The sequence below is a fragment of the Pongo pygmaeus genome, chromosome 5, assembly GCF_028885625.2.
Source record: "Pongo pygmaeus isolate AG05252 chromosome 5, NHGRI_mPonPyg2-v2.0_pri, whole genome shotgun sequence".
Lineage (NCBI taxonomy): Eukaryota > Metazoa > Chordata > Mammalia > Primates > Hominidae > Pongo > Pongo pygmaeus.
This window is the reverse complement of record NC_072378.2, coordinates 145210655-145236659: the sequence shown is the minus strand read 5'-3', so window position 1 is coordinate 145236659 and position 26005 is coordinate 145210655. Positions and strand designations below refer to the sequence as shown.

Here is a 26005-nt window from a genome sequence, read left to right as displayed (position 1 = left end):
AGCAATATCTACGGTCCTAACCTACCCTTTCATATGACCAGGCAGGTCATTCACGTGTACAGGCAAAGCACTTTGTCCACATAGCAAATGAAAGAAAGAATGAGCAAGGATAATGCAAAATGGAACTAAAGTAGATGGTAATCTCAGGTGTTACGATAAAAAAAGAGGTAAACTTATTCTAATATTAGTTAAAAAAACAATTAGTTGGTTGGGCATGGTGGCTCATGCCTGTAATCCCAGCACTTTGGGAGGTCGAGGTGGGCAGATCACTTGAGGTCAGGAGTTCGAGACCAGCCTGACCAACATGGTGAAACCCCATCTCTACTAAAAATACAAAAATTAGTCGGGCTTGGTGGCAGGTGCCTATAATCCTAGCTACTCAGGAGGTTGAGGCCGGAGAATCGCTTGAACCAGGGAGGCTGAGGTTGCAGTGAGCTGAGATTGTGCCACTGCACTCCAGCCTGGGCACAGAGCGAGACTCGGTCTCAAAAACAAAAACAAAACAAAACAAACAAAAAATTAGTTCTATGATACCTATCAATAACATACCTAAAAGAAAATAATAAACATGGAAAGAAAACCCTTAAAATAAGAACTAATATAAGGACAACAAGAATTAAAAGAAAACTTGGATCTCCTAAGCTACCTGGCTGATCTTGTGGCCATGATTTGACCACAGATCCTGGCGTAGAGTTCCTCCAAGATCACAAGCCACCATTATGCCCTCAGAACATTTACTACAGCACCTGACCTCATGGATTAACTTCAGTGCTTAATATTAATACCAACTAAATTTTTGTTTTAAAGATTTGGAGACTGACTATCCATAGTGAAACCAGCCAAAATTAGATTTGAGATGTATTTTTGTTGTCAACAAACTTATAGATTCCCTTCTGTGGGGAAGCTGATAGAGTTTAACATATTATTATAATTATCATCCCCACTATCATTGCATTCTTTCATTATGGTATCTGGAAGAAAGTTAAGGCACTTTTCACAAAAATAAGAATTTAACAATCATTTATATAAAACATACAGTTTTAGTCTTAAGTGTTTTTCACAGATTATTAGGTCTAAATGTTGAATATAAAAATAGATACATTCTAGTTCTTAATTACATATAGTAAAAACCAAGAACAAACTCTTTAAATGCAGATAGAATATGAGGTACCAGATAAAGGACATTAAACATCAATCGTATGTCTTGTGCTAAAATAGAAAATGTTGCAAAAATAATAGGTTTGCACCAAGGAAATACCATTAGATGGAATATAATTATACTACAGTTAAGTCACACATAGTAAACACTATCTAGATTACAAAATTAGTACATATCAGATGACAAAAAACTGTGATTCATTCAATGAGCTTTTGAAAGTAGATGAGACATAAATAAAAATAATAATTTTCTTTCTTTTAAGGATTGTTCTGTTCTAGGTTTCAGATCTGCAAACTGCAATGCCTGTGTAAACCACAGCTAGCCTCCCCATTCTTTCTTTCCAGTGTCACCCAAGGGCAGATGGCAGATGGAGTGAGACATCCTGATAGCCATGGCCCAAGGAACTGTTGTCCTTGAGTTCTCACTTCTGAGATTCCCCAGAACCATCATGAGTGCTATCCTGTCCTGAGATGTCATTGCTCAATTTTTCCTTCAAATATATGTAGTATTCATAACATCAACTTCCTTTTAAATTGTCCAGAGTCAATCGAACGTACTCATATATCTAATTGTAATAGATATATGGGTGATCATGGACATGTCATTTATCTTTCTGGATGTCAGGTTCCTTGTTTATAAAATAGGACTCATAATATGCCCATCCTAGGGTTCATAGGAGATTATTTGTTTCCTTGCATCATCTAGCACCTTGAGGTCACCTGCATTCCCCATTTTCAAAGCCAACACGGCAGCATCTGCAGATCTCTCTCTGACCTCTGCCTCCATTGCTATTGTCTCCTTCTCTGACTCTGGCTCTCCTTCCTACCCTTTATGAGGACCCTTGGGATTACATTGGGGCCACCTGGATTATCCAGGATAATCTCTCTATTTCAAGGTCCTTAATTAAAAACCTGTGGCAAGGTCCCTTTTGCCATGTAAAGTAATATATTCACAGGCTTCAGGGATTAGGATGTGGACATCTTTGGGGGGCCATCATTCTGTTTACCACAAATGCCTTCATCATGTTCTTCTGGTAGGACTACTTATCTATTTCCTTTTTAGCCTATAAGATTCATGGAGACAGTATCTGCATCTATAGACCTATTGCAGTATTGGGTGCATGGCGGTCGTGAGTTGGTAAATGTTTAACAGGTTCTCCAAGAGAAAAAGACCTTGATTTGTGGCATTTGCAACTTCTGTGATTTAAATACTTTGATCATGGCCAATTTCAAGTTCATGACTTCACTGAATGTGGAACGGGGAAAAGATACACATTTGCACACCACCTGACAGAGATAATGAATCAGGAGTATTCAATCTTTTGGCTTCCATGGACCACATTGGAAGAATAAGAATTGTCCTGGGCCACACATTAAATACACTAACACTAATGATAGCTGATGAGCTAAAAAAGCAAAAAAACAAAAAACAAATCGCAAACAAATCTTATAATGTTTTCAGAAAGTTTACAAATTTGTGTTGGGCTGCATTCAAAGCTGTCCTGGGCCACATGTGGCCTGTGGGTTGCGGGATGGACAAGTTTATAATAAATAATCCCAAGGGCATAGATATTAGTGAAATGAAGTAAAATCATTAGGATGTGATGAGTTTTGAGAATTACTTTTGTTTTTGTTTTAATCTAATTTATTTAACTGTAACTGTATATACATGTACATAAATTATTTTTAAAAAGGCTCTGTTTAACAGCTTACAAACATCCTGAAAATGTAACAATCAGTTCTCACAATTGGCTCCAGCACACCATTACATGGTAGGTGTATATTAATAACAACTATCTGTTGGATGAGTGAATGAGTTAATATATCTAATGACAGTATATTAAAATGTATCTGACTGTTAATCTTCTGACTTCTTTTCTTTTTAAAAAATGTTAATCTTTTCTGAAACAGTGCTAAATTTGAAAATAGTATTTATTCGTATTTGAAGATACAATATACTAAATTTGAGCATTACCTTTACTGTGTTCACAGGGCATGACAAACATTTTAAAGAAGTAAGATTTTGTTCTGAATTATTATCTTTTATTTCCTTTAACGCTTTGGCTATGGTCAGCCTTGAGGAAATTTGTTGATTTAGGAGAGATTCAAGATACTTAACTACTTTACATGAAATGCACACTAGTAGGTTAAATATGAAAAAAGCACTATGAATATACCTTTATTTTGATTTGGGAATTGTTTCACACTCATAGTACATGAATGATAATGTATAAATCTCTACTACATTATGGTCAAGTGTTCAGATGCAATCTTTGAAATTTGAAATTGAAAAACCTCCTGATAACTTTTATTTATAAGCATAATAATAAATAAAACAATTTTTAGAAAATATGGAAAGAGAACATTCTATATTTGAGCACTTAAAGTATTTTAACCTAGCACTCTCCATAGTTTTTTTTTTTTAGTGAAAACACCCAACTACTATGTTTGACAACTTTTCTGTCTACTTTACAGCTTCCCATCAGATCCAAACCACAATAAAGCTTTGTAAGTCACATAAGCTTGACAATGTTAGTCTTTTAGATATTATTCAGAATTAAAAATGTGAATTCCAGGGCACAAAAAAAAGAATGAAAAGTTCCAAAAGTAAGATGACACACAATAGTGGGATAATCAGTGATAAAATATTTGCTGAGAAAGTTCCACAACCAAGTGGAACATACACATATGGGGAAATCAGAAATAAAATTATTGGCTAGAAAGCTTTTTAGTATGTAACATCTTTTTAGTATTCTAAAGTCAATGAGGCTTTTCTTAGTTGCTAATAAAATAAAACATTGGCAGAGGAGTTAACAGTTTTCAATGAAGGGTAGGAGTATATATCTAAGCATGTGTGGGTCAGAGTTGCTGAATGCAGATAATATGGAAAAAATGTTAGCTAGTGGAAGGAAGAGGATTTCACAGAAAGGGCACATATTCTGTCAAATTACCTTTGTTAAATTAATAAGAAATATAAGACAAATGGAATGAATATATACACCTGTTATTCTAAATAAAACAATCTGATTTTCCTGCAGTATATAAATTGACAAATGTTAAGATTTTTTCATTAACTTATATGAAACAAAGTAAATACACATATTGAGTTTATACTATCATGGTTTGAAAGCATAAAATCTATGTAGAAATTTTTGGAATGACACTTAATAATTTTGATTGGGATCAAGATTCAGAGCCACATCAGTGAAGATTGTTTCTGACAGCCATAGTACAAGAACTAGACTTCCCAGGCAGCACTAATTTCATGATTTACTTACACGCTTCCTGTGGTGGAGCTGCTATCAGTGAGAAAAGACCCATTAGTCCTTTCCATCTGGGCCAGTCTGCAAAATAAAAATAAGGAGATTAGACAACGTGGCCATATAGGACACGGTCAATTGGACGTACATCCTTAATCATTTTTAAATTGTCAAAATTCTGACAAAACGTAGAAAGATCCAAATCTCCTAACATGATTGTAAGACTAAAACGTTTCATGTTGAGCTACCTTTCTATCACCACTGTCTTAATGCCTGTAGGCCTTTATCTTATGCCATGTTGTAAAGTCTCCTAACTGACCTAATCTTCTAATTGAGCCCCCAGACCTAGGCTCTCCTTCACCCTCTAGTTGGTCTACATCGAAGTGAGGGTGACATTCTCAAACAAATAAAATGATGTTCCTCTCATAAAAACTCTCCATGACCTCCCTTTAACTCAGGACATGATCCAACTCTTCAGTGGCTGGGTTTTTCATGATCAGACCTCAACTTCTGTCTCTTCACTTTCTCATCTATTTCCCTTTCCCCTACCTGCAGTTCAGTAAACAAACCATGCTCTTTCCCAGCTCAATGCTTTTGAGTATATTATTCCATCAGTCAAAGACTTTCCCCTAGAAATTCTAGTTGGCCTAGACCCAGTTCAAATGTTACCATTTTTATGATGCTTGAATCAACCTTTCTAGGCAAAGCTAGTTACTAGAACCACAGACACCTAGTATATACCACTTTTCTGAAAGTTTGTGCACACCATCAAGACCAGCCTATATATTATATTATTTAGAGACTCTAAACCCCTACCCTAAAGCATTAGCATAAATTTAATTACATATTGTAATTCATATATGCACCATCTCCTGAGAATACCTGCAATCCCACTTTCATTCACTGAAACTTGGTTACACTATCTAAATCCTGCTTGTACAGTGTTTGGATTCTCATTAGCTGGAGAATCACATCCTGTTTAGGTTTGCTTTTCACAGAATATATAGCAGGTGTTTGGTAAAGTGCAAATTGCATCATGAAAATATGAGAGCCCAAATTCCAAATATAATGGAATCATAACTCCTGCAAAACTGCATTTCTTAAATCAAGGTATATTAATGATATTAGATTAATTAGAAATAGATACATTCTGGGTGGCAGTGCAGTGGAGGGCTCTGATCAGAGTTTCTTACCGTGTGGCATATTGTTCTATTCTTGAATGGGTGTCATCATGAAACAGTTGAGGAGATTGTGAGGGGCTTTAAAAGAAAAAAACAAAGCAATAATTTTATGCCCAAATATTGATAGATGTTACGATTAGAAATGTTAGGTTACTTAAGTAATGAATTTGCCATGCAAACAAACCACTAGGATTGTTACCCAGAACACAGAAGTATTATTTTAGACCAAGAGTTTAGTAAGACCCCCATGCTAGTACCACTGATCAGAACACCTCTCCTGCACGTGGGCTATGAATACTCACTCATAGTGTTCTGGCCACATACTGATGAGTGTGATAGGACTGCAAGAGGGGAGAGGGAGACAAAAGTCACAGAACAAACACTTTAGAGCAATTTAAGACAAAAGCAGTGGGGGTGTGGGGAGATTCTCAATTATTTTCCGCTCATATATGTGGTTGCCCTGAGAGCCACCATGGGGAAATCAAAAGTAACAGAAGTCACAGTGTATTCTAGAGAAGTTGCTGTGTATTCAAGAGTCTGCAGGGGCCTTTTCACAGATATTACAGGATATTTCTTCGAGGATAGCAAACACATCTTTAAACAGTCATACTGGGGAAAAAACCAGAATGCTCAAAAATAACTCAAAATTATAGAATAATGTAAAGATAACATTCTATAATATACCAAGGGGGGATGCAATCATATTTTTGTTTTTCCTAGAGAAGAAACTTGGTTAGAAAGATGAAGTTAAAAATGAAACACTACATTATATGTTGATGGCAGAGGTGCAATAAAATTAGATTTTTCTGTTCTTCATCTAATTTTAAATGTAAACATTCAAACACAGATGCACCCAAAATACCTCAACCTCACAGACCCATTGAACAAACATGCAACCTAGATAACACCCCTAGATCCCACCAAAAATGTCACATCATAAATAACACGGAAGGCAACTTCCTGAGATCACGATACATTTTCTTCAAAAAAATGCTTTTTAGAAGTTTAAACTATGAATTGATACAAGAAAACTTGTTCTGCTTGACTCAGGGGCTTGTGTCTGGAGCCAGATCATTCAGTGTCACTCTTAAAGCTGGGGATGTTGCATACTGCCTAAGAATTCCCAAGTCTCCATGAAATACTTTTGAAAACAACTGATCCTAATTAAAAGCTAGTTCCAACCCTAGCTTTTTGAGGAGGAAGGAGAGTAAATGAATGCAGAACATTTAAAGTACAAAGAAAATTAGCTATTTAATTAAATAAAGTCTGCAAAAGCTAACAGTGTTTGAAACAAAATTATTCCAAAACTCCTTGATTCTCCTATTTCTATTATACACACCTACTTAGAAAAAGAAAGTAGGTATCTATAATGCCTACTTTTCTCTTCATCTCCTGTAGTGAAGTGCAGGTTGATGCCTACACAGCAAAGACTTTTGAACATTATCTTATTGGGATGAAAAACTAAGACTCTTCAGATCTATTTTCAGAACCAGGCATTTATTTATTTATTTATTTATTTATTTTTCTTTTATTATTATTATACTTTAAGTTTTAGGGTACATGTGCACAACGTGCAGGTTTGTTACATATGTATACATGTGCCATGTTGGTGTGCTGCACCCATTAACTCGTCATTTAGCATTAGGTATATCTCCTAATGCTATCCCTCCCCACTCCCCCCACCCCACAACAGTCCCCGGTGTGTGATGTTCCCCTTCCTGTGTCCCTGTGTTCTCACTGCAGAACCAGGAATTTATCCACACTTTTTGTCACAATATCTATACTGTCAGTAAACTTAATTTACATATGTGTAAAATAGATACAATAACAATAAAACAACATAGTATTAGTCAATACTATTTCCACATCACTGCTCTTCATTAACCCTGAAATATGTTAAATGTCAGGTGAATGATATGCTATATACTTTCTAAAAACAGTAACTGCTTAAGAGATTATTTCCAAAATTCAAGTGTAGCAAAACATATGCCATGAACTTCAAATAGAAGAAGAGTGTATTTTTTTTTGTTTTAATCAACCTTGGAAAAGCTCTGTCAAATTGCTTGACTGGTTCTTGCTAACTTAACCCAGTTAGCACAAAAGGGATCCATGACCTAAAATGAGAATGGCAAGGGTAGAGAGCTGAACTGAAGGGTTTCTCAAGTTTTGTTATATATTTGAAAAATTTCTAAAAAAAGAAATAGAGATAAAAAAGTCAAACCTTGGGCTTCATTGACTTCAGAAAATTTTGATTTGTAGAAAAAAAGATTAAATGATAAGCTTTTTCATTTAATTCTGAAAGGAGAAAATAAGAAACTGCAAACCTATCATTAAAAAGGCTTGGAAATAAGACCAATGTGTGTGTTAGCCCAGGCTTCAGAATGCAGCCTATCCCTGCTCTCCAGCATGGGGGCTGAACAGGTGACTTTGTCAATCACACACTAATATTCCAGAAATCAGACTCTACTACAAATACTTAGATATTACATGAAATGTAACCCAGGCCAGGCTCGGTAGCTTGTGCCTGTAATCCTAGCAGTTTGGGAAGCTGAGGCAAGAGGATCACTTAGTATCATGTAAAATGTAACCCAGGCCAGGCTCGGTGGCTTATACCTATAATCTCAGCACTTTGGGAGGCTGAGGCAGGAGGATCACTTGAGCCCAGGTATCTGAGGCCAGCCTTGGTAACATAACGAGACCCCATCTCCACAAAAAATAAACGCATTAGCTGTGCGTGGTGTCATGATGCCTATAGTTCCAGCTTCTCGGGAGGCTGAAAATTTCACCCAGAAGTTTAATTTACAAACTGATACAAGAAAACTTGTTCTGCTTGACTCACAGGCTTATGTCTGGAGCCAGATCATTCAGTGTCATTCTTAACGCTGGGGGGACACCCCCCTCAACTTCACATACTGCCTAGGAATTTCCAAAGAGGAACGCTTGAGCCTGGGAGGTCGAGGCTGCAATGAGACAGTGAGCTGTGATTGTGCCACTGCACTCCAGCCTGGGAAACAGAACTGGACCCCGTCTCAAAAAAATATATATACATATATAATATTATATTAATATATATACACACATATATACATATTTGTATATATAAAAAATATGTGTGTGTATATATATATATAAAATGGTTTTATATATAAAACCCAGACTTTGAAGAACTTAATGACCCTTTTAGTGCCTTAAATTGTCATTAGACTCTTCCTTGTTCTTTGTCTTCTGCCTTCTTCAATCCATTTGCTCCAGAGCAGGGTAAGTGGGATCCTTGCTGCTTTTACTCAAAGACCCTCAAAGGCTCCCCACTGCTCTCAGAATAAACTCCAAACACTTTGGCATGGCTTAGAAGGCCCTTCATTATATGGTTCCATCTTCTCTCTCCACTGCCATTTCTTGCCACTGTTGCTAGTTTTCCACCCCAGTTTCTGAAACTATCTTGCCTCCAAGCTTTTGAAAATGCTTCCTTGGACCAGAAACTCTCCCTCTCAACCTCCCACATCAAACACACAGCACTTAGCCCTATTAATCTTTCAGGTCTCAACTTGGCTGTCATACTTCCTTCTAGTCGGGTGTTAACTGCAACTGTAGTTAAACTTATATTGCATTTGTTTCTTGCTATAGCAAAGGCTCTTAAAAAAATCTTTAAACTCATTTACTCTCCTTTAACCAATACCAGGGAAAGGTGTCTATTTTACTTCTTTTAATCTTTAGGGAAACCAACCTATCTCTTTAGCCAATAATAATTCTCACAACTCTTGAATTACTTTTGCTACTATTTTAGCTTGTTCCTCAGATTCATTTTCAACGGAGTATTCTTTAATCAAACTCTACTCATTTATTGATTTATTTTCTGAAAAATTTTGCATAGTTATAAAATTCATCGAATAAACCTTAGCATGGATTTGTTTACTCCCTTTTAGTAATAACTCATTTTCCCCATAAATCCCCTCCTCCATGCATGCATGTGTAATTACTGGGCAGAGGATAAAATGTTACATTTTGCAAGGATGAAAAAGAAAGAAGCAAAAGAAAATTCTAATTAGCTTCATAAATAACTTCAACACATTTGCCACTTCGCTGGTTTTTCTCCAATGTTCTCCTCCCACAAATAGGAGAATAAACAAAATCAAACTTTTTTATTACCCACTCACATAAATTGTTACACCAGAAGATTAAGTGGCCCTGTACTAGAACGGGCTCAGCCGAAAAGTGAACTATATCAAATCCCGAGACCTTGGTCTAGGATTAAAAAAAGAAAACCTGCCCACTATATCTAGTAGTTCATAAATCTTTCCAAAAAGGATCTTGGAGCATCTGATGCAAGCTTACACTCCTTCCTTTTTTTCTCTTGTTTTCCTCTCACTAAAAATGCTCATAAATTCATTTTCAATTGAATGAATTGAGGCGAGGCATTTTCAGAATTACACCCCAAAATCACAGTACAAAATTATTTGGCATGCTTTTCTGTTAATTTTTACCTAATAGAGTCACTCAGAATAGGATGACTGACACCAATGATTATTTTGACATTGAAAGGGAAATTAAAAATGTTTTAAAGGAGTATAAAATATGCATCTATCTGCATGATTCCTGTAAAGGGTGTAGACATTTGTGATGCAAAACGCCAATGGTTTAGCAAAAGATTAAAAGGCACATCGCTTAGTTCAAACCTATCAAATTATCCCGTAAATTAAAGCACCAAGTAATAATTCCGTGCCTCAGAATTATCCATGTCAAAGGTTAATTGGATGGGATACAAAAAAAAAGTACAATTTTGTCTTTATCCTAAGGCATCAGCACAGTTAAACATATATTAGATACTAAGACAAATAAGAATCTATTATCACACAACCTTTTGAAGGAAAGGACAAAAGCATACCCACAAATCAAAAAGAGGACCAAAAGTCTACTGTTCCTGAATGTATTCGAATAGCTCTCTTTCAATTGAAATTGCTTTATTAAAACTGTTTCTAAATTGTACTATGCAAAAGAATGTTTAGAAAGACATAGATCTTAATTGTACACAGTTTGATATCAAGTGGAAAGAATGTATCTTAAGTGTACACAGTTTGATATCAAGCACAGTAATCATAAAGCTGAAATTTTTTCTTACATTCTGTACGTGTATGTGTTATACATGGACCTATCTAAATATGCATTTGCATTGTATTTCTTTCTGTATACACACACATGACATTACCTATAGAGGGAAAAAGGTATCTCCTATGCTTTGGCTGTGGTCTTTCTTCTATTTCTTAGCCATTCCACAAATAAAAGAGATAAACTGGTACATAAGTTTAGCAAAGTTTGAGGTCTACAGGGATTTTTAAAAATCTATTTTGGTCTGCAGATCAAATACTGTATTCTTCTATTTTGACATGTTTGAGACATTGACTATTACAATGCACTAAGATATTACTACTCCGATTTTCTCTCATGTACAAAATAAAATGAACTATGAATTTGAAGGTTAAAGTTTCATTTCACAAAAATTGCACTTGACATTTTTTATACTTCTTACTACAATTTTCTCTATTTTTTATAAAGTAGAAAACTTCACACTTTTGAGTTTCTCTTCTCTAGTCATCTGAGACGGTGTCTTTCTCTGACTAGAACTTCATTATGCTATACAACTAGGCACTCTGTTGATGATTAGTAATAAAAGTTCATTTTCCCCAAGATTCAACCACAAGAAAATTGCCTTAGCAGGAATATTTATGCTGACATATTAAAAAGCAATTCAAAGATTTAAAATCTATTATTTTGATCTTAACACATAATTGTTTAGTACCTTAAAATTACTTCTTTGCATTTTTTCTGGGTCATTGAAAAACATTTTTTTTCTTTTCACTTCAGGCCATAAATTCTTATTCCCTTTGCTTTATAATCACATAGTAATTTCACCATCTTGAAACTTTCATCTATGCTAACCAACTCAAATTATACACTTTGAATAAATTTTTTCTATTTTATGTAATATATAAAGCTATCTCAGTTTGCTGTTTTCATTTATTAGAAACATAATGTGATATTTTAGAATTTTAGCATAAACACTTGAATCAACAGATTAAGTATTATTAATAAATTTATATTAAAGAGATGCAAAAAGAGTATAAAACATACTCCGAGAAACAGTAAAACACCCTGCATAAGGGGAAAAAAGGAAAATAAATAAATAAATAAAAGAATGAAAGACTATATAATGCCACAATTTAAGTATTTTTAAAAAGAAAAGAGATGACTAACAAAAGACATGACCAGTGTGTATTAAGGTTGACATATTAATACATATTTTTAAAGTTTAAAGACACGTGCAAGGTTAAAATTGAAATCTTTTCTATTTTATGTAATTATAAAGCTATCTCAGTTTGCTGTCTTCATTTTCAATAAAAAATAGATTAGAATCATAATGTGATACTTTAGAATTTTAGCATAAATATCTGAATCAACAGATTAAGTATTATTAATAAATTTATATTAAAGAGATGCAAAAAGAGTATAAAACATACTCCGAGAAATAGTAAAACACCCCCCATAAGGGGAAAAAAAGGAAAATAAATAAATAATGAAAGACTATATAATGCCACACTTTAAGTGCTTTTAAAAAGAAAAGAGATGACCGACAAAAGAGATGACCAGTGTGTATTAAGGTTGCCATATTAATACATACTTTTAAAATTTAAGGACATGTGCAAGGTTAAAATTGAAATTTTGGCTGTGACATTGTCAAAAGTGAATAGTAAAAATTCATGTTGTGAAGACTGATTCCAAGTTTAATTTACCTCCTCTAAAATGCAGTTTGTATTAAACAATTTCTCGTGTGTTACTAACATAAAAAAGACAACATCAGATATAAATGTTCACACTAGATTTAATATTAAAATCAAACTTACGTCTCTAAGTTGTCACCTTCAAGAACTGTCTGGACAGGCAGGTAACCAAGTCGAGGGTGTTTGGCAAAGTACTTCTTTGACCTGAACTTGTTCTTAAGTACCTTTGTGAAGTCTCGTACGTCTTCCCCAGACGTTGTCTATAAGGTTGAAAACAATTACACTTCTCTCAGTAAAATGGAAGGCAATAACTATCTATAACAAAATCAGAGCAGATGTAAATTGATGCAATTAAATGTCAACAGTTTTGGTAGTTTTATGCATTTTTGAAATAAAGCACAGTCTCATGAAAACACTTGGCAATAAGAACTCATCACTAAATATATCCAGTGATAAGTTTATACTTTTTCATTCTCTGTTGAAAATAAACCATAACTAGTTCATTTCCCCAATATTTTAAAACTTGGGCCAAAAAGTAAAATTAGTTTTGAAATTTTTCCAAACTAATTTTTCCAAACTATTGGCTGGTTCTTATCACTAAAAAAAATTTCAATTTGCTATTAATTTAGTGATGACAGAGTATTGTGGCTATTATATGGTTTTAACCAAGCTGTGTTAATGGAAATTAGTCATAGAGCCGATGCTGGCTACACACAAGCCAGCATATATTCCTGTGGGGAAAAAGACAAGACAATAAATAAGAGAGAAAGAGCAGGGCCACATTGGTGCTCTGTTTGGGAAGGAATACTGTCGATTTCTTTGTCCTTTCCCAACTATGCAGACATATAATTATTTCACCTGAACTACATTTTTAATAGTGGTATAAAATGTCACTGTTCCCTTAGGTATTTCTAAATGATTAGTTTGATAATCATTTAGGGTGATATGGACTAACACTACCCCAACCCCACCCACCCCATCATCCTATCCCATGAACTATTGTTCTCCAAGCCCCAGTTTTCTACTGTATATCACAATTCTAGTTTCTATTTACAATACAGATATCAACTGTGATCCTTCTGAAGATGCATTTAAAATATTTACATTACCTGCATAGAACTTAATGAAGCCCATGATCCTCTGGCTCCAACTTGGCTGCTCAACCTACCACTCATTATACCTCACTCCCTCCTCTTAGAGACAGAAAGAGAGAGAAAGAGAGAGGGAGGCGGAGGAGGAGGAGGAGGAGAAGGAGGAGGAGAAGGGGAGAAGGAGAGAGAAACTTTCTTGTAATCAGACACTGAGTGATAAGTATATTTGCTTACCCGCTGCCTGCTCCCTCTCCCTGCCCTTCAGCTTTTCCTTCACAACATGCATGCCCAGGACTCACAGAAACTTGTTTTGGAGACAGAAACTTTTTTTATTCTTTTGAGACAGAGTCTTGCTCTGTTGCCCAAGCTGGTATGCAATGGCACGATCTCAGCTCACTGCAACCTCTGCCTCCCAAGTTCAGGCGATTCTCATGCCTCAGCCTCCTGAGTAGCTGGGACTACAGGTGCGCACCACCACACCCGGCTAATTTATTGTATTTTTAGTAGATGGGGTTTCACCATGTTGACCAGGCTGGTCTCAAACTCCTGACCTCAAGTGATTCACCTGCCTCAGATTCCCAAAGTGCTGGGATTACAGAAGTGAGCCACTGCACCCAGCCAAAAATTAAAAAAAAAAACAAAAAAAACCAAACTATTTTTGAAAACAACTAAGTTCTGAGTCAACCCTTATATAGTTTTGCCACTTTCTATCCATTCCCATTCTATCAAAACATGTCTGCTTCTAGTAAATAATTAAGGGAACTTTTGATTCTCTCGGCTTGCAAAGCAGAGATGAGACATGATTAAGCCGCAGCTACTTATCATTTAAAATTCATCAGTTTTTAAATTGACAAAACAAACAACCTGCAACAAGGTGCCAGCCCCATGCTATCACCAGGCCTTGCCATCAGATTCACAATGACCCACCTTTTCCCGAATAACTGAATATTGACTACATAATGATCTGCAGTTATATGGATATAGGTCTTCCCAAATGCAAAGCAAAAGTGCAGAAGAAAAAGGTATTCATGAAAAGAAAAAGAATTCAAGGAAACCCTGTGGAGGAAAAAGGGTTGTTACAAGATCTGACGGTTTGAGAGTATTCAGCTCTTACCAGGCAAAAAAGGAAAAAAAAAAAAAAAAAAACAGATTGTAGTTGGGAGCAAATAAGGAAACTTTTAGAGAAGCAGTATCTGGGTCTCAGAATAAAGCCAAAAGGATATATCATCTACTATAAACGATTTTCACATCTTTTGCAATGGTTATCACAACTGCAGATAATTTAGAGATATGCTTACCCTAAATGTCTTGGTAAGGAAGGAAAAAAAGAAGTTTCCATAATAGAAATGCATAAAGAGGACCCGTGTGTAAGAATAAGCATTTATGACCCAATTTATTTCTTTGTCTGTTCTTAGTACACTGTTAATATAGAGAAATACTTAATGAGCAATGGACTCCAGCTTTTACTTGGGAGTAAACTCCATACCTAGCAATGTAAAAGTTTTCATCTCTTAGGCCAGTGGTTTTCAAGCCATATCCAGGTCTTCAATTCACAGCCCTGAGTGAAGTGAGTGGGTGGGAGAAAAGGCCAGGTGGGCAAGGCATCAGGCCCCTTACCCAGGGTGCCTCAGAAAGGGTATGGTACAGTTTACACTTCAGCGGTTTTCAGTGAATTCATAAAGTTAAAAAAAATCACCACTATCTAATTACAGGTCATTTTCATCACCCCAAAGAGAAACTCTGTACCCATGACCCTTCTCCTCCCACAACCCATGGCAAGCATTAATCTATTTTCTCTATGAATCTGCTTATTCTGGACATTTCATATAAACAAATTAATATAATACATTGTCTTTTATGACTTGCTTCTTTTACTTAGCATCAGTTCTTCTAGTTTATCTATATTTGAGTTCCAACATGAACTCTTGCTTGTGAAAAAAATGACAAATTATTCAAAAGTGCCAGTTCAATTCCACAGCATACATTCTTTAGCTAAATATTTTCAAGACATGAAAGACCAAAGCAAAACCAACCAATAAACAAAAACAACCCCTTTCTATCCCATGCACAAAATAACCAACAAACAACTACTTGCTGTCCCAAAAAGTTATAGTAGTTACTGAAATTAGAGTTTCTAATAATACTCATATGTACATGTTCTTAAAAATTAGTACACACTCACACAGAAATAGCTTATTTTTATTTCCTTGGGGAAAAGCTAGCACAAAGAGTTGTAATCTAAGAGCATTAACTCACCATTCCCATAAATTTTATGCAATATTAAAAGAAAACGTGAAAAGTAATTCATCCCAAGGAATTAGGGATTATATTCAGGTTATCAGAATGTAATTCTTCAGCTGGGATAGAGCCAATAAAGTGAATTTAACCCATTTTTGCACCAAAAATGTTAAAACATTTATATATACTTGGTCCGATTTGATTTTTATTATATAACGGTAGTACCTAATATTTCTCTATTTTAAAATGCTAAAATAATGGTTTGGTTTAGAAAAAAAGAAAAAGAAAGAAAGAAAGAGAGAGAGAGAAAGAAAGAAAGAAGGAAGGAAGGAAGGAAAGAAGAGAGGAAGGAAGGAAGGAAGGAAGGAAGGAAGGAAAGAAGGAAAGAAAGAAAGAAAGAAAGAAAGAAAGAAAGAAAGAAAGAAAGAAAGAAAGAAAGAAAGAAAGAAAGAACGAAGGAAAGGAAGGAAGGAAGAAAAAAGAGAACCACCCACTTACCATAATAAATATAATCAAACTCAACTCTATCTTTACACTAGGTATAATACATTTTTCTTTTTTTTTAAGCAAATAACTTTTGATATTATGACAGAAAGATAAAATTGAAAGGAACAATCATTACTACACAAATTACCCAACATTTTAAATGCATTTCTTGGAAGATTCAGTTTCTGTTTATTTCTGTAAGAAAAGGAGAACAGATTTTGCAGATCCCATTAGATCAAACACAAGGGTAACATGTTAGCATAGGATCTTGCATCTTACCTTCAATCTCATTTAACCATCATGGCCTCTGAGGAGGTTCTCATCAGGTTTTTGAAGCCTAAGTAAACTCACACTAAGCCTTTGATGGACTCCAACCAAGTTCAGTTCTGAAAAAAATGTTCTTGAAAACCTGAGTCTTTTTACAAGACTATGTCACTGCTTCTAGAAAAATGGAACTGTTTTAAGTTTTGAAAGAGAAAGAATCCATAGCCATTGACTAAAATATCTAATATTACATCCTAAATTTGTCCTTCATTTTAAATAATGTACTGATTAGATGCCATGTGGTTGGTTTTCTAAAAAATTACATTAAAATGTCATTTTATAAATACGCTGGAGGCAGTGGCTCACACCTGTAATGCCAGCACTTTGGGAGGCCAACAAGGGCAGATTGCTTCAACTCAGGAGTTCCAGACCAGCCTGGGCAACACAGCAAAACTCCGTCTCCATAAAAAAAAAAATTAAAAAAAGAAAAAAGAAAAAAGCTAGGCATGATAGCACATGCCTGCAGTCCCAGCTACTTAAAAAAGATTTAAATGGTGTATATAACACATGTTTGGTATAAGCACAACTAGAAAGAAAAATAAAATATACATGAAGGAATAAAAATAAAATAAAAATTGCCAGCTATTTGACCATCCAGAGATAGCCATTTGTAAAATTTTGGTGACTAGACTGATTTATTTTTATAATTCTTTTTATTTTAAAGTAAAACAAAATATATACACAAAAAGTGTATGGCTTAATGAAATATTATCAGTCGGAAAACAGAACACTGCTGCACATTCGAGAAGCCCCTTCCAGGCACAACTCTCTTCCCCTCTCCATTATTACCATCAACTTCATTTTTTGAAGTAGTACATAACTTGAATTATGTTTTAAAAATAGTTTTATCACTCCAATGTCTATCCTTAATTGGTTTTGCTCATTAAAAAAAAATCTGATATATTTTAAATCACTTTTAACTTACAGGTCCCTCCTCCACACCTGCCATTTCCCTACAGTTTGTCTGTTGGCAAACTGAGATAATTTGACCTGCAGAGTTTTCCAGAGTCTGGATTTTACAGAATGTCTATTTTTGGTACAGTTCAGCACTTTCATCTGTCCTCTTGATAACCTCCTACAAATCTGCAACTTGATCCAGATAATGCATCAGACTTTTGTCAAGACAATTAGTGGTATTTGGCAGTGTTATAGGAGGCACATAATAGCTGTCATCTCTCTTATGTGATCTTAGCAGCTGTTCATGCGAAGTGTCCGTATCCATTCATTGGGAATTGCAAAATGGTGTCATTCTATCATTCATTTTTCATTTATTACTTGGAATACTTTGTGATGGTTAATATTGAGTGTCAACTTGATTGGATTGAGGGATGCAAAGTACTGTTCCTGGGTGTGTCTGTGAGGGTATTGCCAAAGGAGATTAATATTTGAGTCAGTGGACTGGGAGAGGCAGATACACCCTCAAACCGGGTGGGTACCATCAAATCAGTGGGCACCATCTGATCACCTGCCAGTACGGCTAGAATAAAGCAGGCAGGAGAAGATGGAAGAGCAGACTTGCTGAGTCTTCTGGCTTTCATCTTTTTCCGTGCTGGAAGCTTTCTGCCCTCGAACATAAACTCCAAGTTCTTCAACTTTTGGACTGTTAGACCAGTGGTTTGCCAGGGGCTCTTGGGCCTTTGGCCACAGACTGAAGGCTGCACTGTCGGCTTCCCTACTTTTGAGGTTTGGGTACTCGAACTGGCTTCCTTGCTCTTCAGCTTGCAGACAGCCTACTGTGGGACTTCACCTTGTGATCATGTGAGTCAATACTCCTTAATAAACTCCCTTTCATATATACATCTATCCTATTAGTTCTGACCCTCTAGAGAACCCTGCCTAATGCATACTTTTATAAAGAAACATCACCACGTCTAACATTTAGGTACTCTGTGGTACAGTTCATTTAGAAAAGTCAGGATAAATGTTTGACTGTGTTGACTAATTTTCAACAGCATGAAATGGTTTCCCATCATTTTCCAAAGATGATCAATGCTTTTGTTCATTTTAAATATCATGAGGAACTCAAAGATTTTAATGTATTTGATGGGGTTCAATCTATTGCAATGCTCATTACTGAAGGTCAAGTTCAGTTGGCAACTTTTAATGTGACTCTAACAGTCTTCAACAGCTTCCTTATTAGCTACTATTACAAGATGTTCCAAGCACACCTTTTAGGCCTTTTCAGTGTTAACAGGCTTTTTCTTTGCACGGAGCTGGGAAATATGCATTTGAAGGTAAAATTTCTCTTGAAGTTACATTGATGATTCCAATTCAAATTTCTGATTTAACTTAACTTGCTTTCTAATACACCTCTATCTCCTTTTTTCAAAACCAAAAATCTGGTTCTCAAGGACACAAAAGATGATAGACCTAGACAATCCCATAATTATTCATTTGCTTTTTATCATATTACATACATAATAGTCTTAGAACACTAATACCCATACTACCACCCATATGATTAGTGGAAACATTAAAATATAGATTTACTTTTCTATTTTCCTCCCATTCATAAGGTAGTTACACTGGCATGCTTTATTTGTAGTGATGTAATTTTGTTCCTTATCTCTTTTTCTTAAAATTGCTTTATATGAGATTTGGTCTTGATACTTTTGTTGCTCATTTTTTTTGGTTGTATAATTAATTTTCCTAAATTTTTATAATGAAATGAGGTTGAGGAAAGCTTTTCTAACTTCACAGAGATTCTTCTTCTTTTGCTTTTGTGTGGTATTTACAATTACAGTACGTGTCTCAATCTATTCAGTCTGCTATAACAGAATACTATAGACTGAGTGGCTTAAATAAAACAGCAGAGATTTATCTCTCACAGTTCTGGAGACTAGCAAGTCCAAGATCAAAGGATTGGCAGATTTGTTGTCCAGTGAGTCTGCTTCCCGGGTCATACACAGCCGTCTTCTCACTGTGTCCTCCCAAGGTGGAAGGGAAGAGACAGCTCTCTGGGATCACTTTTATGAATGCACTAATTTCATTCATGACAGCTCCATCCTCATGACCTAATCACTTCCAGGTCCCAGTCTCCTAACACTATCACACTAGGGATTAGATTTCAACCCATGAATTTTTGGGGGACATAAACATTCCATTCATAGCAGTACTTGAGTTTGGGACTTCCTAGTCCTGTTCCCCCATACCCTTTACCAGCACACAGGCACATTTTCGACTAGGCCTTCTCCTTTCATTTCTGTTGCCTTGAGATGCTCCATATTGATTCTATTCCCAGAAGTTTTGCTCAGCGTGAGACCTTCTTTCTAGAAGGAAGCCCTGATGGGTCCAGTCTGAGAGCTCACTGCAAGCAAGAGCATTCTAGAAATGTCACACCTTTTTATCCTAGTCTCTGTGCATGGGAAAACCCTTCCAGGTTCAGCTCTGCTCTCAAGCCAGCTTTCCATTAAATATCTGTTGCCTATTTTGGGGGCTATCCGGTTATTAGGCACCCTCACTTCCTTCTCTTTCCTCTCATACAGGCAGTGATGTCTTGTACATTTTGTGGCTGGTGGTGGCTTATCACCACCTGGATTTATTTTGGATCTCTCTTGTCATCTAGTTTGGTTGCAAATTTGTACATTTTAGTTTTGCTGTCTAGTTATTCTCTTTACAAATGTCTCTTTATAAATGTAACTACTTTACAAATGGAAGGAAAATGGCAAAGGCAAAAGACATGGAAAAACTCTGGGCCAGGCGGGGTGGCCCATGCCTGTAATCCCAGCACTTTGGGGAGGCCGAGGCAGGCAGATCACGAGGTCAGGAGATTGAGACCATCCTGGTTAACATAGTGAAACCCTGTCTCTACTAAAAATGCAAAAATTAGCTGGGCGTGGTGGCGCACACCTGTAATCCCAGCTACTCAGGAGGCTAAGGCAGGAGAATCACTTGAACCCGGGAGGCGGAGGTTGCAGTGAGCCAAGATTGCGCCATTGCTTCCAACTTGGGCAACAAGAGCGAAACTCTATCTCAAAAAACAACAACAACAACAACAACAAAACTCTGATGCTATGCTACCACCATCTTCCCCAGATGCCTCTGGACTGATTTTCAACAAGTACATACAAATTCACACGTACAAATTAGGGCTGTCCTTGAAATTGTCATTTTTGGAAAGCTAATGATGGTGACTCACTGTGAAAAACATTTTAGAACTGAACCTACACAGATAAGTGGGCATGTGAATTCTGAAAATGTACTTTACTCCACTGTACTGCTATTAAGTAGCCATAAGACAATGGAAACTTACCTGTATAATAAGAATTAATCAATGTTTTTACTTGTTCCCCACCAACTAATATAAATGAACAAATACGGAAAGTATCACTGAATTATAAAATGTACCTGTGATATATCTATCTGTAGCAAAACCCTAAAGACAATCACTTATAAGGCGAAATCAAATAATTTTTTACTTTTGAGATTGTATTTCACCAACCAAAATAGTTAGGAAATTTTAAATTTTCTTCTATTTTATCCTCGACAGAGAGCAAATATAGATACTTCACATGGAACATAATTTAGAGTTACTCTATCTTTTGCTTGAGTTTGTATATCTCTATATGAATGCATGTGTATCCTTCTATATGTCCCTGTTCATATTGCAAACTGTATAATCTTACTTTATGCTGAAATCTATGCACTACTGAACTTCAAAAGCATTAATATATGGCTGAAAGTTCCCTTTTCACTAATACGTATCACAAGAAACAGCAAGGATAAGTTATAGAACAATTTAGAATGTAGAAAAGCTAACCCCCATCCAGTATTTATAATCAAGTGATCCTTGAATAAATGACTTTACTAGGTCAGCTCAAAGGACTCTTACTATTCTCCCCAAAGACCCACAAAGCAGCACACAAAAGGAATCTACTCGCAATGCTACCAAATAACCTAAATCCTGTAACACATAACTTCTAATTACCAAACAATTTAAACAAAACAAGATAAAGAACCACAAACAAAACAAAACAAAAAATATTTGTTTTAATTCTCCCAACAACTTTTTTTTGGGTGGTCACTTCTTAACTTGAGATATCAGTATTAACTAATTCCTTAATGCTCCAAACAGTGGATTTAAACTGTTAATTACAAATATGAAAAAGTTACATACAGAAGAAAACAAGGGCTTACAAAGAGGCAAATCAAGGTTATATAAAAAGAAAACAGTCACTTGGCACGCAAACAGAATAATTAAACATTATCATTTGGATCATACACAAGCGCTAAAATCATTGTTGAACAGCACCCTCATTAGCAAGAGTTACTTCTTAAATATAGAAATCAGTAGTCCCAACTGGTATATGCATACTGCTAAGCGGTACATTTCATTATCACAAGTCTTATTTTAAAGACATTCTTAACAGGTTTTTTTTTTTTTTTAACTATAAAACAACCTCTCAGTTTTTATTTAAGTTTCAATGATTTCAACAAGTTGAAATTCAGACACATTTGAATGCCATGGATAGGATGCAATCAGTAAGAAAAGCTCAGAGACTTTCAAGTCCTAATGAAAAAATATGAAGCTAAAAAAATTAGCATTAGCAGAATCACCAAGGAGTCAAGAATCAGTAGGATGATAAGTCATCCAAAGGAAAATGGATTTTGCCCAAACCTCACCTTAAAAGCTAATGACAAATCTACATGCACTGAACCTACTGGGAAAACGATGTAAGGTGAGCAAGAGCTGAAACACCACTTCAGGATGCTGCGGTCAGAGAAACAGCCATGATGCTGCGTTTTCAGTATATTGGCAAACACCCCACGTCACATCTGAAGAGACAAGACTGCCAAAAAACAAACTACCCTTACTCAAGGTAGAGCTTTCCAAAGAATGAATCAGCATTTTTAAAATATTTGATTTTTATAGTCTTACGAAGTACATTGATGCTGGCAGGGGTGGAAAGGATTGGTCAAAACAACTGCTTCTAGATTTTTTTCTTTGTTCTTTTTGGGTTTTGTGTGTGTGTGTGGGTTTTATTTTTGCCAATAGCATATAGTTCATAAAAAAAGACACAATTTATCTTTTAAAAAAGAAATTCGCTATTTTTACTAGAAAATTGTAATTCTCACTGAAAATATGATTCTTCTCATGGAAAACATGTAATTTTGGTTTATTTCTCTATATATTAATATCAACAAGAATACATTTGAACCTGTTGCTTTAAAAACAACTGTATTTGCTTAAAACCTGCAATATAAATCTGTTTTGAGTGGTATTAATTTAATAAGCTGTTTCTCATCGAAGTATTTTTTTCCTGTCGTCGCCTCTTCTCACTAAACTCATCAAAGCTACCAGTACAAACTAGTCCTATGTAAAGCTCAGCAACTAAACTATGACATTGACAATGAATCTACCCTTGCAATTGAAATGCTGGAAGTAGCTGATGCTGTTGACCTTTCAAGCTACAAAATTTTGCAAATATCCTGTCTCTTCTCCCCGAGCTAACATTTCTCTCAAACTACCTTTCTACCCTGGCTAACCTTTCCTTGCTTATTTCCTCCTTCTTTCCTTTTACTATTTCCTCCATTACCTTGCTCAATTTCACATTTTCTCTCCATGGATGTGGTTACTGTACCTCACTATATGCATACAGCCTATCTATCTACCTTTCTTTCTCCATTACAGTGGATTCTGTGTTCTTTTACACATTACTTTACATCTTGTTCATAATTAGTATTTCAACCTATCTCCTTGAATCAATCCCGAAGCTCCCATGATAATGCCATTTCCTATATCATCGTTTTCATTCATGGCTGTATAATCTCTCATAAAAACCAAGAGAAAAGGATGTTTACACTTGGCAAGGGTTCAGGACACACTACCTCCAAATATGGCACATTGGCAGTTGAGAAAACAGCAGATGTAGCAAGATCTCTCTGACCTTCTCCCACCCTTCTTCTCTAAAGGGTCATAAGACCCTTATTTGAGAGGTGCCCTCCTTATTCTTGGAGGGAAGAAACATCCTTATCACTGAAAACAGGACACAGAGAAGAATCTGAACAAACAGGCCTTGCTAAGTTCCCCTAGTTCATTAGCATTAGGTCGTATCTTCTTATTCAATCACACTTCTACACAACTGTCCACTCTTCATCAAACCTAAGCATAAAAATACACAGGCTTCCATGTTTCTTCGGGTCTTCTCTTCCTGATGAAGGCTTCCATGTAATGTAAAATTTATATTAAATCAATTTGTATGCTTTTCTCTTGTTAATCTGTCTTTTGTTACAGGAGCCTCAACTATGAAACTAAGATGGGAAGATGATTTTTTTTCCTCTCCTACACACCCTTTTCCCCTTAGCTTCATCTACTAAAGCCAACGTGCCCTTCCCCTCTCCTTTGATGGCACAATGCCAGACAGGGCTATCATCTGTCACTTCATTTCTAGAGACGCAGTGATGACCTTCTAAAAGCCATCTCATTTCTAGAACTTTCTATGTCCCACTTCAGTCACACATTGGGGTATGGCCATACCCCAGGCCTCATCATAACTTAAAGCCACTTTTAGTCCAAAATCTCTAACTTGAAAAAATCTTTCACTGACTGGAATCTTCTGACTCTTCTTCTCACTTCTTATATTATAAATAAACCTCTTCTTTCCCCATCATCTTGATGTCTAGCCCTTTATCCCACCTTGGGATTTCTTCAGCATGAGGATACCTCAAATCAACCACAGTATCATTAACACCTTTGAATTTTTCACTCTCTTGGCCTTCAAATATACTTTTCACCTTTTAATTCCAAAGCTGCTGAGCAATGATGGAGTCACAAACTACATATCCTTGCCAATTAACCTCAGCTGCACTCTAGTGACAAGGTAGCAATCAGTTTACTCATCTCTGTGTGACTCAAGATTGACCCTAGTAGCTATTCTAAACATTTTCCATTCTCCTTAGTATTTAACCCTATCCAGTTCTCTCTCACTGTCAGCAATTGTATGAACTTTTATAAATCATGTGAAATTTAAAGAAGAACTCTCCAATTTAAAGAACTATCTTTGCTTCAGTCACTATGAAAAACAATCTAAAGGTTCTTTAAAAAATTAAAAATAGAACTATCATATCATTCGGTAATCCCACTTCTGGGTACATATCCAAAGAAAATAAAATCTTTATCTCCAAAAGATATTTATACTCCTATGTGCACTGTAGCATTATTCACAATAGCCAAGATATGGAATCAACCTAAGTATCCTACAACAGAAAAACAGATAAAGAAAATACAGTGAAATATATCCAGTCATAAAAAAAGAAGGGAATCCTGTCATTTGCAATAACTTAGATGAGCCTGGAGGACATTATACTAAATGAAATAACCCAGATACAGAAAGACAAATACTGCATGATCTCACTTATATGCGGGATCTTTAAAAAAAAAAGTCAAGCTCATAGTAGCACAGAGTAAAATGGTAGTTACCAGGGGCTGGGGGATGGAGGAAAAGAGAAGAGACTGGTCAAAGGGTATAAACTTTCAGTTATATGATGAATAAATTCTGGAGACCTAATGTACAGCTTGTGGCTACAGACAATACACTTGAAATTCACTAACAGAATAGATCTCATCTCAAAAAACAAAACCACACACTATCTTTTATATGCTCTAACAACATATGAAAATGTTTCTAATTTGAATTAAATTTTGGTTACTTACAACAAAGATGATCTTAAAGAAGATCTGAGTAGGGTAATTTTCACGATGAAATTAAATAATCATAAATAAAAAAGAAATTTAAATCTGAACACCTTAGATATAACTATTTATTAAAAAAATGATAATCCCTGAATTCAAAGGTTTAGTGCATGGATAATACGAAAAAAAAATTGACTACTGTCTTGATTCATAAGCTTAATCATTCTAAAAAATATTACAGTCTTGTTGAATTTCTCCACATAGAGGTATTTTCTCTCCTTCATGAAATTTTCTCTGTATTTCCAACTCCTAGCAAAATGCCTGGTATGTAAAAGGGTATTCAACAAACATAATATTCCAGCAAGGATATACATAAACCCCTATTTTCCAATGTGCTAACTGCGTGTGTGTGTGTGTGTGTGTGTGTGTGTGTGTATTTCCCTAATGGAGTTAAGTCACTGAATCCATGCCATTAACTTTCCACAAACCACTTACCTTCTCTAAGACTTAGTTTTTTCTTCAAAATAAAGATAAGTTAGACGATCTCTTAGAGCTTTAATTCCAGCTTTAATATTCTATAACTAGTATTTATAAAGTCAGATATGAGCTCATTTGGCTTTTATGATGCAAATTTAACTAACACAGGGAGAAAAGTATAAAAGTCATCCCAGTCCTCAAGGAGGTAAAAAGATAATTGAGAAGACAAAAACACCGCACAGTTAGAAAATGATACAAGGGAACATAGAATCAAATGCTAATTGGTAAAGTAGAGGCTATTGGCAGAGGTCCCTGAACTAAGTGCTTTGATGAGGGTAAAACTGGAGGAGCTGGGAGAGATTTCACACACAAAGTGGGAGTTGAG

At 35.6% G+C, this 26005-nt stretch overlaps 1 protein-coding gene across 12 annotated transcripts in view; it reads right to left on the bottom strand.

Annotated features, from left to right (window-relative positions):
* UTRN (utrophin) overlaps positions 1-26005 on the bottom strand; it is a 575792-nt gene that overhangs the window by 19744 nt on the left and 530043 nt on the right. For 11 of the 12 annotated variants that reach the window (XM_063666718.1, XM_063666723.1, XM_063666719.1 and 8 more), the window contains 4 exons: positions 12496-12632; positions 5902-5940; positions 5612-5677; positions 4437-4502 (listed from right to left, as the gene is read on the bottom strand). In XM_063666718.1, the coding sequence (XP_063522788.1) occupies positions 4437-4502; positions 5612-5677; positions 5902-5940; positions 12496-12632 (308 nt within the window). The remainder of the gene's footprint in view (positions 1-4436; positions 4503-5611; positions 5678-5901; positions 5941-12495; positions 12633-26005) is intronic. The other variant, XM_054489971.2, reaches the window with a different exon arrangement.